At 44.5% G+C, this 13,783-nt stretch overlaps 1 protein-coding gene across 2 annotated transcripts; it reads left to right on the top strand.

Moving 5' to 3' along the window:
• The first annotated feature begins 8,046 nt into the window (after positions 1 to 8,046).
• Positions 8,047 to 13,316, top strand: LOC148215087 (uncharacterized). Of its 2 annotated transcripts, none has more exons than XM_088146570.1 (2): positions 8,047 to 8,242; positions 8,333 to 13,316. In XM_088146570.1, the coding sequence occupies exon 2, from the start codon at positions 10,870 to 10,872 to the stop codon at positions 13,303 to 13,305; it is 2,436 nt and encodes an 811-aa protein (XP_088002696.1). In that variant the 5' UTR covers positions 8,047 to 8,242; positions 8,333 to 10,869; the 3' UTR covers positions 13,306 to 13,316. The 2 variants fall into 2 exon arrangements, with proteins under 2 accessions (XP_088002696.1, XP_088002695.1); XM_088146569.1 differs by having other exon boundaries at positions 8,047 to 10,492; positions 10,592 to 13,316.
• The last annotated feature ends 467 nt before the right edge of the window (positions 13,317 to 13,783 follow it).

Genomic DNA, 13,783 nt, shown 5'->3' with positions numbered 1-13,783 from the left:
CCCCCCAGTCACTTGTGTGTTTAAGCAATCTCTCCACTCTGCAAGGGGGAAAAAAGAAAAACAGCAGGTCAGGCACAGACAACATGTACTGACAGATCACATGACTGAGGGACGCCATGAAGGTTGTAAATGCAGGCACTGGTGGTAAAGTTAATTTTTCGGCACCATTGCAACTTCAAACAGTCACTGAATGAGGCAGTTGGTAAGCAAGTTCTGCCTGTATTTTCATTTGGGATAATTCCTTTTTAAATCTAGGGTCTCTGAATCTTTTGGCAAGTTTAGTGGAATTTTCAGTTCCTTTCACCAGTTCTCCTGTACGTTCAGATTTTCATCTAAGATTATTTTTTAGTAGGACTAGAACAACAGACATTTTCCCCATGTGTTTCTGAGAAAAACCAGTACTCAATATGTACAGTGTTATTAATGTAATAAAATTGGTTTTGCAGTAACACTACAAGGAACAGTAATTTATTACCTAGTCAGTTAAAGTAAATAATAACTTTGACTAAAATATAACATAGAACTGAATAAAATCTTAAAAAATCATATATATTTATCTTGTAATCTGTTGCTGAGCAAAGAAATGGATTTCAAATCCATTTGAAATCTCGTTGGTCAACAGATTATGGATACTCAAATTTCTAAATTGCACTAAGTCATGCTTCTGTAATTTCTTTGTATTCAGGAAAGTCTAGGCCTGCAAAGTAAGTAACAGTATCAGAGGGAGAAAAATATTTATTTCTATTTTAAAAAGTCCAATAAAACAGATTACCATTTAAGATTCTTTTATTCATGAGTCAGGATTGTATTTTGGTTTCTGTAAGTAGGATCTTAGAAATGCACCACTTACTCTGAATTGCTATTGTAATGACTGTCACAGAGCGATTTCAGAAGTAAGCACATTATACTAAGGGGGTGCCTTGCTCCAGTTTTCTGTCTCTGGGTTCTTTTGTTGGTATGTTTTATACTGGGTAACAGATTCATAATCACCAATAACAATGAAATTATTGAAGAGAATTTTATAATAAGAGTTAATTATCTCATTGTCTTCAGATACCTGGACAAGAATTTCCAATTCTATCTAACAGTAACTCCTAAAAGAATGCAGTGTAATATGAAGTAATAAGCTATACTACTACAATTTAACATTGCCATGAACCAAAGCAACTGGCTGTTTGTTATGTATTAGCAGTGGCTTGACTCCTGGTCACTTTATGGACACATCCATGGAGTTTCTTGGCCACAGCACGGAAGCAGTTTGCTTTCTTCTGGGACACGTTTTTACTTCCTACTTTAGCCTACAACTGTATTCTTTCACTGAAGTACTAACCAAGTCAGATCCTACTTAGCTTCCAAGCCTAGACATGGTCACCCAAATAGTGCTGCCTGCACAGACTCACAAAATTATGTATATAAAAAATAGATGTCATTATCTAAAGAAAGACCATTATTTTACCTATTCTTCATATTGGCTCAGAAATTAGCAGGACTAACAAAAAGAATCTCAAGAAATCCCAGTAATTGGATGTGCTCATGGGAAAAGCCAATCTCACAGTAACCTGGTTCCATACCATTTAGGGCTTTATAGGTCATAACAAGCACTCTAAATTGTGCCTAAAAACAAATCAGAAACCTGTCAGCTTGCTATAGCACCAGGATAGCATGTTCCTAATTCAAAAAGAACCACCAGATTCTCGATCCTGCTGATCCTTAGACAGTGTATGATAAAAGTCTTGCCTTTTACTCTTATGAATGCAGGTGAAACGGTTGGCATTTTATATTTTAATTGTAGTTTTTTATTATTTCATTATCCATTGCATAGAATTTAATTACATCCCTGCACGTAGTGGCATTGGGACATTATTTCTAAAAATGTGTGCAATCAGAGCTAGTGTGGCATTTACTTTGGCCCACACAGAGACTTTAATCATGGCAGGCGGCAGGATTCTATCCCTGTGTGGTAAATTTGTATGCAATCTGAATTTTATAGACACTCATATAGGAAATCTACCCAAAATATGAGTTTTTTGCAGTGAGTACACAATGAGCTGTGTATGTGTGTTACAAAAAAAGCAAGCACAGTGGTACCTCGGGTTATGAATTTAATCTGTTCCGTGACTCTGGTCGCAACTCGATTTGGTCGCAAGTCGAGGTAAAGTTTCCCATAAGGTTCAATGTAAATACGGTTAATCCGTTCCGCCCTCCGAATTTGGTCGCACCCCGAGGTAAATTTCCCCATAAGGTTCAATGTAAATACAGTTAATCCGTTCCGCCCTCCGAATTTGGTCTCACCCCGAGGTAAATTTCCCCATAAGGTTCAATGTAAATACGGCTAATCCGCCCTCCGAATTTGGTCGCACCCTGAGGTAAATTTCCCCCATAAGGTTCAATGTAAATACGGCTAAACAGTTCTGAAACATATGCATTTTATTTTTAAACCTCAAAAACATGAAAAAAAGTACAGTACAGCACAGTATGAAGAGGGAGAATGGGGTGGGGAGGCAGTTATTGTTTGGAGGGAGAGTCCCCCTCCAAAGGGACATCGGGGAGATCTCCTTCAGGGGTTTCCTCTCTTCTTTGCCTCTTAGCTGCAGGCGCAGTTCTGGGGAAAAACCTGTCTAAAGTCAGTTGTTTTTTCCTGCGCTGCATAACCCTCCGGAAATGACATGCTGACAAGCACACCAAAAACCTTCCAAACACCACAAAACACACCACAAGCCTCACCGAACGTCTCCTTGCTACCGCGATCTTGCCCACAGGAAGCCGCGACCGCGTGCCAGCAGGGAAAATGGCCGCAGATCCGGTTCGTAAGTCGAGGTGGAGTTCGCAAGTCGAGGTAAATTTTGGGGGCCAGAGCTGGTCGTATTTCGAAAAATTCGTAAGCAGAGGCGTTTGTATCCCAAGGTACCACTGTATATACGCAGTGAAACAATACTGTAGGACAAATAAATGTGCTCTATATTTGTTCAGATGTTCACTTGTTTTGGTTGTCTTTTTAAAGCAAGATTTTTGTTTATCTTGGTGTTGGGATCTGTACCTATTGTGTGGCATGCTAGCAATAAAGAGAAGCAAATGGTGGGAAAACAAGTTATGGTAATTATTCTAACAGATTGTTAGTTATATTAGAAATACCAGTATAACAGAAGAATGGATTAGGGTTGCATATACATGCAGATACTGGGAGCATCTAAACAAGAACAGTATGTTAAAAACGCTGCCGGCGGCTGCTGCTGCTGCTGCTGCTGCTGCAGTTTTTCCACTCAGTTTATCATTGACAATGCAAAGTTATGCATATCTGCATAAGTTCCATGGAGTTCATGAAGCTTTCCCTTGGAAAAGTGTGCATAACATTGCAGTTTATTTAACCATCATGAACAGCCTGAAATTACTAAATTACTGAGGCAGGAGTGTTCTGCTTGGTGTTAAAAAAACTTACTTTATTTCAGTGGCTGTATTACATTGGTGTTGTGAGAACTACAGCTTTAATAATCAATACAGTGGAACCTCGGTTTACAAACTTAATTCGTTCCGTGACTCTGGTCGCACCCCGAATTGGTCGCAACCCAAAGCAAATTTTCCCATAAGGTTCAATGTAATTACCGTTAATCCGTTCTGGCATGGAGGACAGGGAGGCGGCTATTGCTTGGAGGGAGAGTCCCCCTCCCTACGACCATGTGTCAGGGGCAGAAAATGGCTGCGGACCACGTGTCAGGGGCGGAAAAATGGCCGCGGACCACGTGTCAGGGGCAGGAAAATGGCCGCGGACCACGTGTCAGGGGCGGAAAATGGCCGCGGACCACGTGTCAGGGGTGGAAAAATGGCCGCGGACCACGTGTCAGGGGCGGAAAAATGGCCGCGTATCCTGTTTGTACCCCAAGGCAGAGTTCGCAAACCGAGGTAAATTTTTGCGGCCAGAGCTGGTCGTAACCTGAAAAGTTCGTTAACAGAGGCGTTCGTAACCCGAGGTTCCACTGTACCTATTTTTCTATTCTGACTTCTTTCCATGATGTCATTTAAATCAAATTCAGTTATATAGAGAAGAAATAAAATATAATCCTCAGAATATCTGTCAGCCAAAGTGAATAGTGATTCAGTCTACAATATTTAAAGTCAGGAATACAAAATACAATTAGAATTGCTTCTTGCAGAATAAAATTTATGCATAGACTTAGTATTCACGAGGATTTGTTGCATGTGTATAGGCTGTTGGTTAAGCTTAGCAAGGCCCTTTGTTAATTGGTTTATATTGTAAACTAGTTTGTGGCATAATTTCTACCTTCAAATTTTGTAATTATATATAAAATATGTTTCTGTATTTCTGAGACAAACGCCAGCTTAATTCCACACATGTATATCAAAACACATGTTTCCAAAGGGAGAAGCAAGTAGAAAAGAGGTGGGGCAAGCAACATATTTGGGATTGGTGTGGTTTTTACAAACTCAGGTTAAGAAAAACACTAGAAAATTCAGCTTGGCTTGTCATTAGCTCAGTCTTAGCAAGAATCATCAGCAGTCTTTCTTGATGGGTTCCTTCCTTTCCCAACTGTAAATTTAATAATAGGAGAAGGAAGAACGCAGAGGAAAACTAAAGACAGAAGAGGAGTATCTTTTAAGTTTGGAGGTTTTTGAGCATACTCAACAGCCTCTACTGGTTGAGAAAAGGGGAAATGGTAATTTGGTCCAAACAATTCAGCCAAGTTTGTGCACTATTAGGAATTTAAATATAAATTAAATTAAATTAAATATAAATATATTAAATAGTGCACTATTAGGAATTTAAATATGGAACCTCTATGTTCCTTAAACTTCCATGCTTCCATTTTTTTTTTCCTCCTAAGGTTACCTTTTAATTCTGGTGACTAGGATGACTAATGAATAACTTCTGCAAACTTATCTTTCTGAGTTTCAGAAAACTTTGGGGAAAAATCCAAACTTTTACTGAGGGCTCTCTGGTAACCAATCTCCAAAGAAATTTCAGGATACAGCTCCTGATTTCTAGTTCAAACACAAAACTGAGATATCACAAATAAAATGTGTTTATGAAGTTTTGTACTCTAATTCAAATGCCGGCTCAAATTCCAAGCCTGCTTTACGATGAGAATCCAAGAGATGAAATAGACTGTAAAGCGATATCCGATGCAAGGCCTCTTTAATAATGTGCTGCAAAATTAGTAGTATCTCTCAGAAGAGTGATTTAAAAGACTTAATCTTCTTTAAAAAAAAGTTTCGGAACTTTCCTGTGGAACTGTAACTAGAGACATTTTCTACAGAATACTAACATTTTTTTAGTTACTTCCTTCTAGCGCATCCAGAGCAAACTGTAGCAATGCCAAAATAACATGTGTGCAGTGAAATCATCATGCAAATACCATCATTATGTACTTGTGTCCTGACAAAGTACTTAAGTTGCAGTATTTGTGTGATGAGGTGGTTGGCATACCCATGCTTCCATCCTATTATACTAATATTATCCTATTTATTTCTTTATTTTAAAACGTTCATCCTTCTTAACTTTCATTGTCATAGTTAACGTCTTGACTGTTGGAAATAATTTCTAAACAGTGCATAAGGTCCCATTGTACAGAAATATTCTTGCTGGAGATGATATGTTCAGGCACGAGAAAACTGAATTTTTAGTACATGAACATATCAATACGAATACTGTCTGACTTTATTACTGATGTGATGTTTACAACTCAAACATTGATATTTATCTCTGATATGATTCAAATTTAGCCTTTTGATTCAAAGTATAAGGAGCTGAACCTGTGAAAGTGCACCACAATTTGTATGTTGTGAAATCTGATCTGAAATGGATTATGTAAAAAAATCTGTACTTGGACTCTTTCTTTGAATGTGGCACTATTTCCAATGTCTTTTTGCAGTATTCACTCATATATTCCCTTGTCGTATTCCCAAAATGTATTCCTTTGCTACTGCTGCTGAGTCAGCCACTGTCTCACCAGCAACAGCAGAGCCCACAGAGGCTCTGTCCCTTACCCACCAATTGCAGCTGGCTTTCTCTTTCTCTGTTGTCCTTCGTACTTGTGAAGGAATAGACAGATCATCAGCTGCAAAAACCTGGATGAACGCTAGATACAAAAGATTAGTAGTTGTCTGGATTTTTGCAGCCGATATATGGTATATCTAACGGGAAAAATTTCAAACAGCCAATTTGGGGGGGGGGGATGTTAGTGTTGTGCACGTGCACACCTGTATTCTAAATAGGAGGGGGAGAGGAGTTCCCCCTGAGTGGAAAAGTCAAATTTTAGGTAACATCATATATTTCATTTGCCCCCTTCCCCACCCCTCACAAACACCCATGATTAATTACAAATGTCAGTGATACATATAGGAGTGAGATTGTTAAAGGAACATTTACAGAAGCATAAGATTCATTTTGTTCAACATTTGCCCTTGGTGCTGAATATCCACATTCACAAATATATGTTGAAGGAATTGTGAACTATCATTCAGATGTCTTCTAGAGATGACACCAATGATCAGATTGGATTACTTTCCTTTTTCAGTGGTTTTGATAGATTCCTGTGTCCCTTTCTCCTTGCTTCTAGCGTAAAATACATATTTTGTCATATTTCAACTTCTGTATATAGATGCAACAAAGGGGAGCAAACAGCCCTCTAGAGAGCAGTGCTAGCTCAAACATTTTCCAGAATTGAAAAAGTATACTTGTGACATTAAAGTTTGAGGAGAAGAAAAGTATGTGCTCCCCTGTATCTGGCATGGTCTCTGAAGAATTACCAGTTTCTAAGTTCTTTGTGCATAAGAAAAGAGAGAGAGAGAGACAGCTGGTAAGAGAGACAAAGCCAAAGAATGGGAGGATTTGCAGGCTCAAAAATGACTCTGTTGGCCTTTCACAACAGACCTGGCTTTGTCATCTAGTCTGGGAGCCTGTTTCATGGCTGATCTGAATGTGAGTCCTTATGAATGTTCTTGGCAGCTATTTTATATTATCAGTGTTGTTTTTTGTAAAAGAAATTGGTTGTTTTATCCTGTTTTTATTTTGTTTTTAATTGTTACCCACCCAAAGTCATGTATATGAGTAGTATAAGTGTATACCAAATTTCAATGGGAGGTAGCCCCCCCCGCGGAAAAGAGTGGGCCGGAAGTGACGTCATGGCCATGCCCCTCCCAGAATCCCTTGCGCGGGCGTAACCGGAAGTGACGTCATTGTCCCTCCTCCCGGCATGCCTTACGCGCCGCCCGGAAGTGTCCCTCTTCCCGTCATGCCTCGGGCGGAGCGGAAGTGCCGCCATTTCCCCCGTCCTCCCGGCATGCCTCGCGCGGGTGAAACCGAAAGTGCCGCCATTTCCCCGTCCTCCCACCATGCCTCGCGCGGTCTGCGCCGGAAGTGGCCGTCCTCCCAGCATGCGCCACGGTGTTTTCCAGGAAGCGCCGGGGGTTTTTAAAACAACAAACCGTTTTAGGCGAGCGGTTCAGTGTCGAAAGCGACAAAAGCACGCGTGTTTGCAAATGGGGAAGCCCCTCAAGTGCGCCGAGCCCCAAAGCTCCGCCGCCCCGCCGTCTCTTCCGCGCAATAAAGCCAGCCGGCAGCCGCCCGCCCTGAGCCCCAAAGCCAGTCTCTCGCCGCCCGTCGCCCCACCATCTCTCCCGCGCAATAAAGCCAGTCAGCAGCCGCCTGCCCCAAGCCCCAAAGCTAGTCTCTCGCCGCCCGCCGCCCCACCGACTCTCCCGTGCAATAAAGCCAGCCGGCAGCCGCCCGCCCCGAGCCCCAAAGCCAGTCTCTCACTGCCCGCTGCCCCGCCGACTCTCCCGTGCAATAAAGGCTATTGCCTGCCGTCCCGTGGCCCCGAGCCTTTCCCCTCCCCCCCGCCAGGGTTTTCCGAAGGCAGGAGGGGACCGCCGGGGCGGGGGGCATGTCCGGGCATGTTCCAGACACGCCCGGGGCAGAGTCGCGCCGAGGCCAATGGGGAGCCGCGGGCAGGACACGTGTGGCGGAAGGCGGGGCCGTGAGGGAATTTGGAGCTGGGTACGTCTGTCTCGAAAACAGAACGCCATGTTTTTAAGATGGCAAGTACGCCGGATTCCTCGTTCACCGGGACCCCAGAGCCCCCGAAAAGAAAACCCCGCCCCAGGAAAAAACCCGCCAGACTGGCGCCGTTTGAAAGCGGCCGGGACAAACTGGCCGCTGTATCAGCTATTGAAAACTTGCAAGCTGAGGCCGTAGTTCCTTGTAACTGCAGATTCTGCAGCACAGATGGTGGGTGGCTTTGTAATCTTTTGAAAGCAGAGTTTTTAGTATTTGAAACCCATCGTTTAAACCAATCTTATTTCCTTTTTTTTTTTAAAGTAATAATCTATCCCTACCATGCCACGGTGATTCAAATTCTAAAGGCCTGTGTGATCAAAATATTACTTCATTGCTCTGCGGGGTGACTGCAAGACGATGGAGACCAAACGGATGGGTCACCACCCAGCGAAGAAGAAATGATGAAATCCCTATGTTCCAGAATCTCAAGGCCTGAGACTCTCTGGGTCATTATGACCATCGCCGCCAAACTGGACAAATTCTATGTCTCATGTGACACCCTTGATGAGCTTATGGAATTCATACAATGTATTGAGAAAAACCCCAGCCCCATGGGTGTCATGACAAAAATAGGGTCTGAATTACCGGTGGCTCTAAAGAGGCTTATATGTCAGAATGTGACAGGGGTTGACTACAAGAAACTGCTAACCAAAGCCTGACAATGAAATATTACCGAGATCCTGTTGAACGGAATAATAAAATGTTTTTCAAAAGAAAGCAATGTCTGTGTCTCTTTTGCTAACATCAGCTTGACAGGTTGTGGGGAGGGGGTCAAAAGTGTGATGCAAATGGGTGGGCGGGGCGCCTTCAGTGTGCAGGCAACGCCTTATCTAGAACCCACAGCCCAACCCCTCCGCCTGCAAAGAGTGGGCAGCCTGGCCAAAATTGGGTCTGACTTACCGGTGGCTCTAAAGAGACTAATATGTCAGAATGTGTTAGGAATTAATTACAAGAAACTGCTAACCAAGGCCTGACAAGAAACTGTTAATGAAAGCCTGTGGAATGGCATAATAAAATATTTTGCAAATAAAGCGAAGTCTGTGTCTCTTTTGCTAACATCAGCTTGACCGGTTGTGGGGAGGGGGTCAAAAGTGTGATGCAAACAGGGGTGGGCGAGGCGCCTGCAGTGTCCGGCTGATGCCTTATCTAGATCCCACAGACCAAGCAGACAGCCTGCAAAGAGGGACAGATCGCGATGGACCCTGCAAATGTAAGTACAGCATGAAAATCTTGAGGCAGAGGGGGGTGCATGGCAGGGGCTGTTTAGCAGTTATAACTTTTATTTCGTTGTTTTATTTTGGGTAGGTGGTCTAGACACTTTACCATGGTTCTCCAGGCACTAAGAGCAGGGTCTTATGTCTCTTTTTGATTTTAGAATGGGAAGAGGATCAGCTGTTTGCAGCCTTTACACTCCCCACAGATCCCCAGGGGTCTCTGCACAGCGGAGACCTAGCAGTTATAACTTTTATTTCATTGTTTTATTTTGGCTTAGGAGGACCCCAGTGATTCGCAGTGCATGAGAGCGCTTTTGGGTAGGTGGTCTAGACACTTTACCATGCTTCTCCAGGCACTGAGAGCAGGGGTCTTACGTCTCTTTTTGATTTTAGAATGGGAAGAGGATCAGCTGTTTGCAGCCTTTACGCTCCCCACAGATCCCCAGGGGTCTCTGCACAGAGGAGACCACCAGGCCTCCCAGCAAGGTACTGTTTACTGCTCCACACAGCAAACAAGGGGTGTTAGCTTCAGCAGGTGTAATCTATGGCATGCTTCTTTTTCTTTTTTGTTTTAGAATGGGAAGAGGATCAGCTGTTTGCAACCTTTACGCTCCCCACAGATCCCCAGGGGTCTCTGCACAGAGGAGACCACCAGGCCTCCCAGCAAGGTACTGTTTACTGCTCCACACAGCAAGCAAGGGGTGTTAGCTTCAGCAGGTGTAATCAATGGCATGCTTCTTTTTCTTTTTGGTTTTAGAATGGGAAGAGGATCAACTGTTTGCTACTTTTACGTTCCCCACAGACCCCCAGGGTTCTCTGGACAGGGGAGAGCATCAGAAGTCTCAGGAAGGTAATTCTTTTTCTTTTTGGTTTTAGAATGGGAAGAGGATCAACTGTTTGCTACTTTTACGCTCCTTACAGACCCCCAGGGTTCTCTGGACAGGGGAGAGCATCAGAAGTCTCAGGAAGGTAATTCTTTTTCTTTTTGGTTTTAGAATGGGAAGAGGATCAACTGTTTGCTACTTTTACGCTCCCCACAGACCCCCAGGGTTCTCTGGACAGGGGAGAGCATCAGAAGTCTCAGGAAGGTAATTCTTTTTCTTTTTGGTTTTAGAATGGGGAGAGGATCAACTGTTTGCTACTTTTACGCTCCCCACAGACCCCCAGGGTTCTCTGGACAGGGGAGAGCATCAGAAGTCTCAGGAAGGTATGGCTTTAGCCTGTTTACAACCACCCTCTGCAGGCAAGGGTTGTTAGCTTCTGCAGGAGTAAACTATGGTGTGTTTTTTTTTTTTTTTGGCTTCAGAATGGGGAACCGACCAAGGATTTGCCTCTTTCCCGATGCCATCGCCTGACATGGGGGGTGACAGCGTGAGTTCTACACCACAGCAATGTACAAGCCATGCAACACGAATGCTGCTAGAAGGTGAAATGGCCTGCTATTTTATCCAGATGCAGACTGCTTTTAGAATGTAAGGAGGGTCATGACATTACTATGACCACCTCTCCTTTGTTTTTAATCCAGGGCCGCCTGGAAAAAAACAAAAGAAGTCTGAAGGGAAGAACCCCACACCCCCAGCAAACATGTCTATGTCAGAATTTCAACCAGAAGAGGAGATAGAGGGTTCTGTGTCGCGGCTAAAGACCCCTGACTCTGTAAACTCTGGGAATGTGTGTATGGAGCTGGTACAGTCGTGGGAGAGGCCCATCCGTCATTATGCAGCCGTAGAGCACTGTCAGCGGTATAGGTTTGCTAATCTTGACAACGTATGCTCCTTTGTAGAGGCGGTTGATGCCGTCCATAATGTCATACAGACCTTTTTGAATGAAGCCTCTAGGGATGTAGGTCAAAATGATTTTGCGCAGCTCCGTTTAGAAGCGGACGGTCTGCAGAGACCTTTGTTTTCTGTTAGGAGGCATATGGAGGATTTAAATGCCGATGATTTCCTAACACGTGTAGAAAATCTTCTGCAGAGCAAAGCAGAGCTGGTGTGGGCGGGCAATTTACAATTAGTGTTCACCGTCGTGAGGAACAGGGAAGGGGGAGGCCACAGAAAGTTAAGCACGGTCATTTTCACCAGGGTCCTGCAGACAAAAAGGCAGCACCTGATTGATTTCAATGTGGAAGGTGAATTTCTGTGTTTTGCTGTGTGTCTGCTGAGCTTGTTAGATAGCAGGGGTGGCGCGAGACGTGAAGACGTTACTAGAGCGGCCAGGGACATTCACGCCCGCCTGGGCATTGCCACAGAACACAGGGTTGGCTTTTCACAGGTACACCTCTTCGAAGAGCATTTAGGGGTCACGATAAAAATTTTGTTTTATACCCACTGCGGTTGGAGGTTTTTTGTCACTGGCAGACAACGCCAAGAAAAACCGGTGTTTATATTGCTGCATGACGAACATTACTACGGAATCAAAAACATCAAGGGCTTCCTGGGCGAGCGTTACTTCTGTGAATTCTGTCACACGGGCTACCACCACAAATTTAGCCATGGCTGCCAATACCTCTGCAGGGCGTGCCTGAACCAAGACTGTCAGGAGGTGCCGGGGGAGAAGCCAAGATGCTGTAGGTGCAAGCTGGTTTGCCGCTCTAACGCATGTCTTGAAAGACACACGCGGCTGGCGGGGGAAGGAAAGGTTGTCTGTAAGGCCAAGGTGTTTTGTGAGACATGTGGTGTTTACGTTCTCACACCCCACAATAAATGCAAGAAGACAGTGTGCGGGCAGTGCTCCGAGAAGGTTGAAAGCCTGGATGGGCACCTGTGTTTTATGAAGGGGGTGGATCGCCCGCGAAACGGAGAAAGGTACATCATTTACGATTTTGAATGTTGCCAAGAGACGGGTTTGCACATCCTGAATTTTGTGTATGCGATGGACATGCTGGAGCCCGGCGATGGCAAAAAGATCATGAGGTGGAGTCGTTATGGAGAGGACTGTCTGGAGCAGTTTGTGAAGAAATTTATAGACCTCACATTTAAAGGATGCACCTTTATAGCCCACAATGCCAAAGGATACGACAGGTACCTAGTGTTGAGACAGCTGATCAGTGAAAAAGTGCGCGTTGACTTGATAAGCCAGGGCGGCAAATTGCTGAGTATCACCCTCCCAGATTATAAGATCCGGTTTATCGACAGCCTCTCCTTTTTGCTGCTTAAATTAAGCAAACTTCCGAAAGCCATGGGGTTTCAGGGGTGCAAAGGGTACTTCCCTCACTTGTTCAATACAACGGATAATCAAGACTACGAGGGGCCTCTCCCCGAAGCCAGGTATTATGGCCCCGAGACCATGATGCCCAGCGAGAGAGAAGCCTTCCTGAAGTGGCACGCCGCTAATGCAGGCACCGTGTTTAAACTAAAGAAGGAGTTGGCTTACTACTGCAGACAAGATGTGGAGATACTGAGGGAGGCTTGTCTTCGGTTTAGGGCACAGGTGATGGAAATGACAGAGCGCGAGTGCCTCACAGGTCGCGGCGGGGATATTGTTGAGGAGGTAGAGATTCGCTGCATTGACCCCTTCCAATACATAACCCTTGCCTCGGTCTGCATGGCCCAGTACCTGTTCATGTATTTGAAGAGTAAAACCATCGCTTTAGCCCCCCTGGACTCCTATCAGAGGGCACAGAAAAGGTATTTGACCCTGGGTATCCAATGGCTGATGTATATAGAACACACTGAGAATATCCGCATTCAACACGCTCTGCAGGGGTGCAAAAAGCAAGTAGGCAAATATTCTTTGGACGGCTTCGCTGTAATAAACGGGGTCCCCACCGCTTTTGAATTTAACGGCTGTTTTTTTCACGGGTGTCCCGTCTGCTACTCTGAAAAAGACTTCAACAAATTACTTGATTCAACCTACGGAGGGCTGCACAGCCGCACTCTGGCCAAAGAAGAGTACCTCAGGGGTCGGGGTTACGCAGTGCACAGCATCTGGGAACACGAGTGGCGGGGCATGCTGGAGACAGAACCCGCGTTGAAGCAGTTTCCAGTTGAGAAGAAGCTCCCAACCCCTTTGAACCCGTGAGATGCTTTTTTGGGGGGTAGAACAAATGCCACATGTCTGTACTACAAACCAAAGCCCGGCGAAGAAATCCTGTATTATGATTTTACCAGTTTGTATCCGTTTGTGAACAAGAACAAGGAATACCCGGTTGGTCACCCTCAAATCGTCTATCAAAACTTTGGGGACATCAGCCAGTATTTCGGGATAGCCAAAGTCAAGGTGTACTCCCCAAGGAACCTCTATTTCCCGGTCCTACCCCACAAAACAAGGGGCAAACTAATGTTTAGCTTGTGCTCAGCCTGCACAGAAAAGCCACAAGCCACCCCCTGCACACACACCGATGAAGAAAGAGCACTGACCGGGACGTGGTGCACCGTTGAATTGAAAGTAGCGGTAGAAAAGGGGTACAGAATTGCTGAAATCTACGAGGTCTGGCATTTTGACAAGAAATCAGACGAACTGTTTTTAGGCTATATGAATACACATCTCAGGCAAAAAC

The sequence above is a fragment of the Python bivittatus genome, unplaced genomic scaffold (assembly GCF_059951505.1).
Source record: "Python bivittatus isolate LINGU-HERP-01145 unplaced genomic scaffold, Pbiv_v1 ctg000480_np1212, whole genome shotgun sequence".
Lineage (NCBI taxonomy): Eukaryota > Metazoa > Chordata > Lepidosauria > Squamata > Pythonidae > Python > Python bivittatus.
The sequence above is the reverse complement of the archived record's forward strand: the minus strand, read 5'-3'. Positions and strand labels throughout refer to the sequence as shown.

What these genes read in the sequence shown, in the direction of transcription:
- LOC148215087 (XM_088146570.1), top strand. Translation starts at nt 10,870, where the DNA reads ATGTCTATGTCAGAATTTCAACCAGAAGAGGAGATAGAGGGTTCTGTG.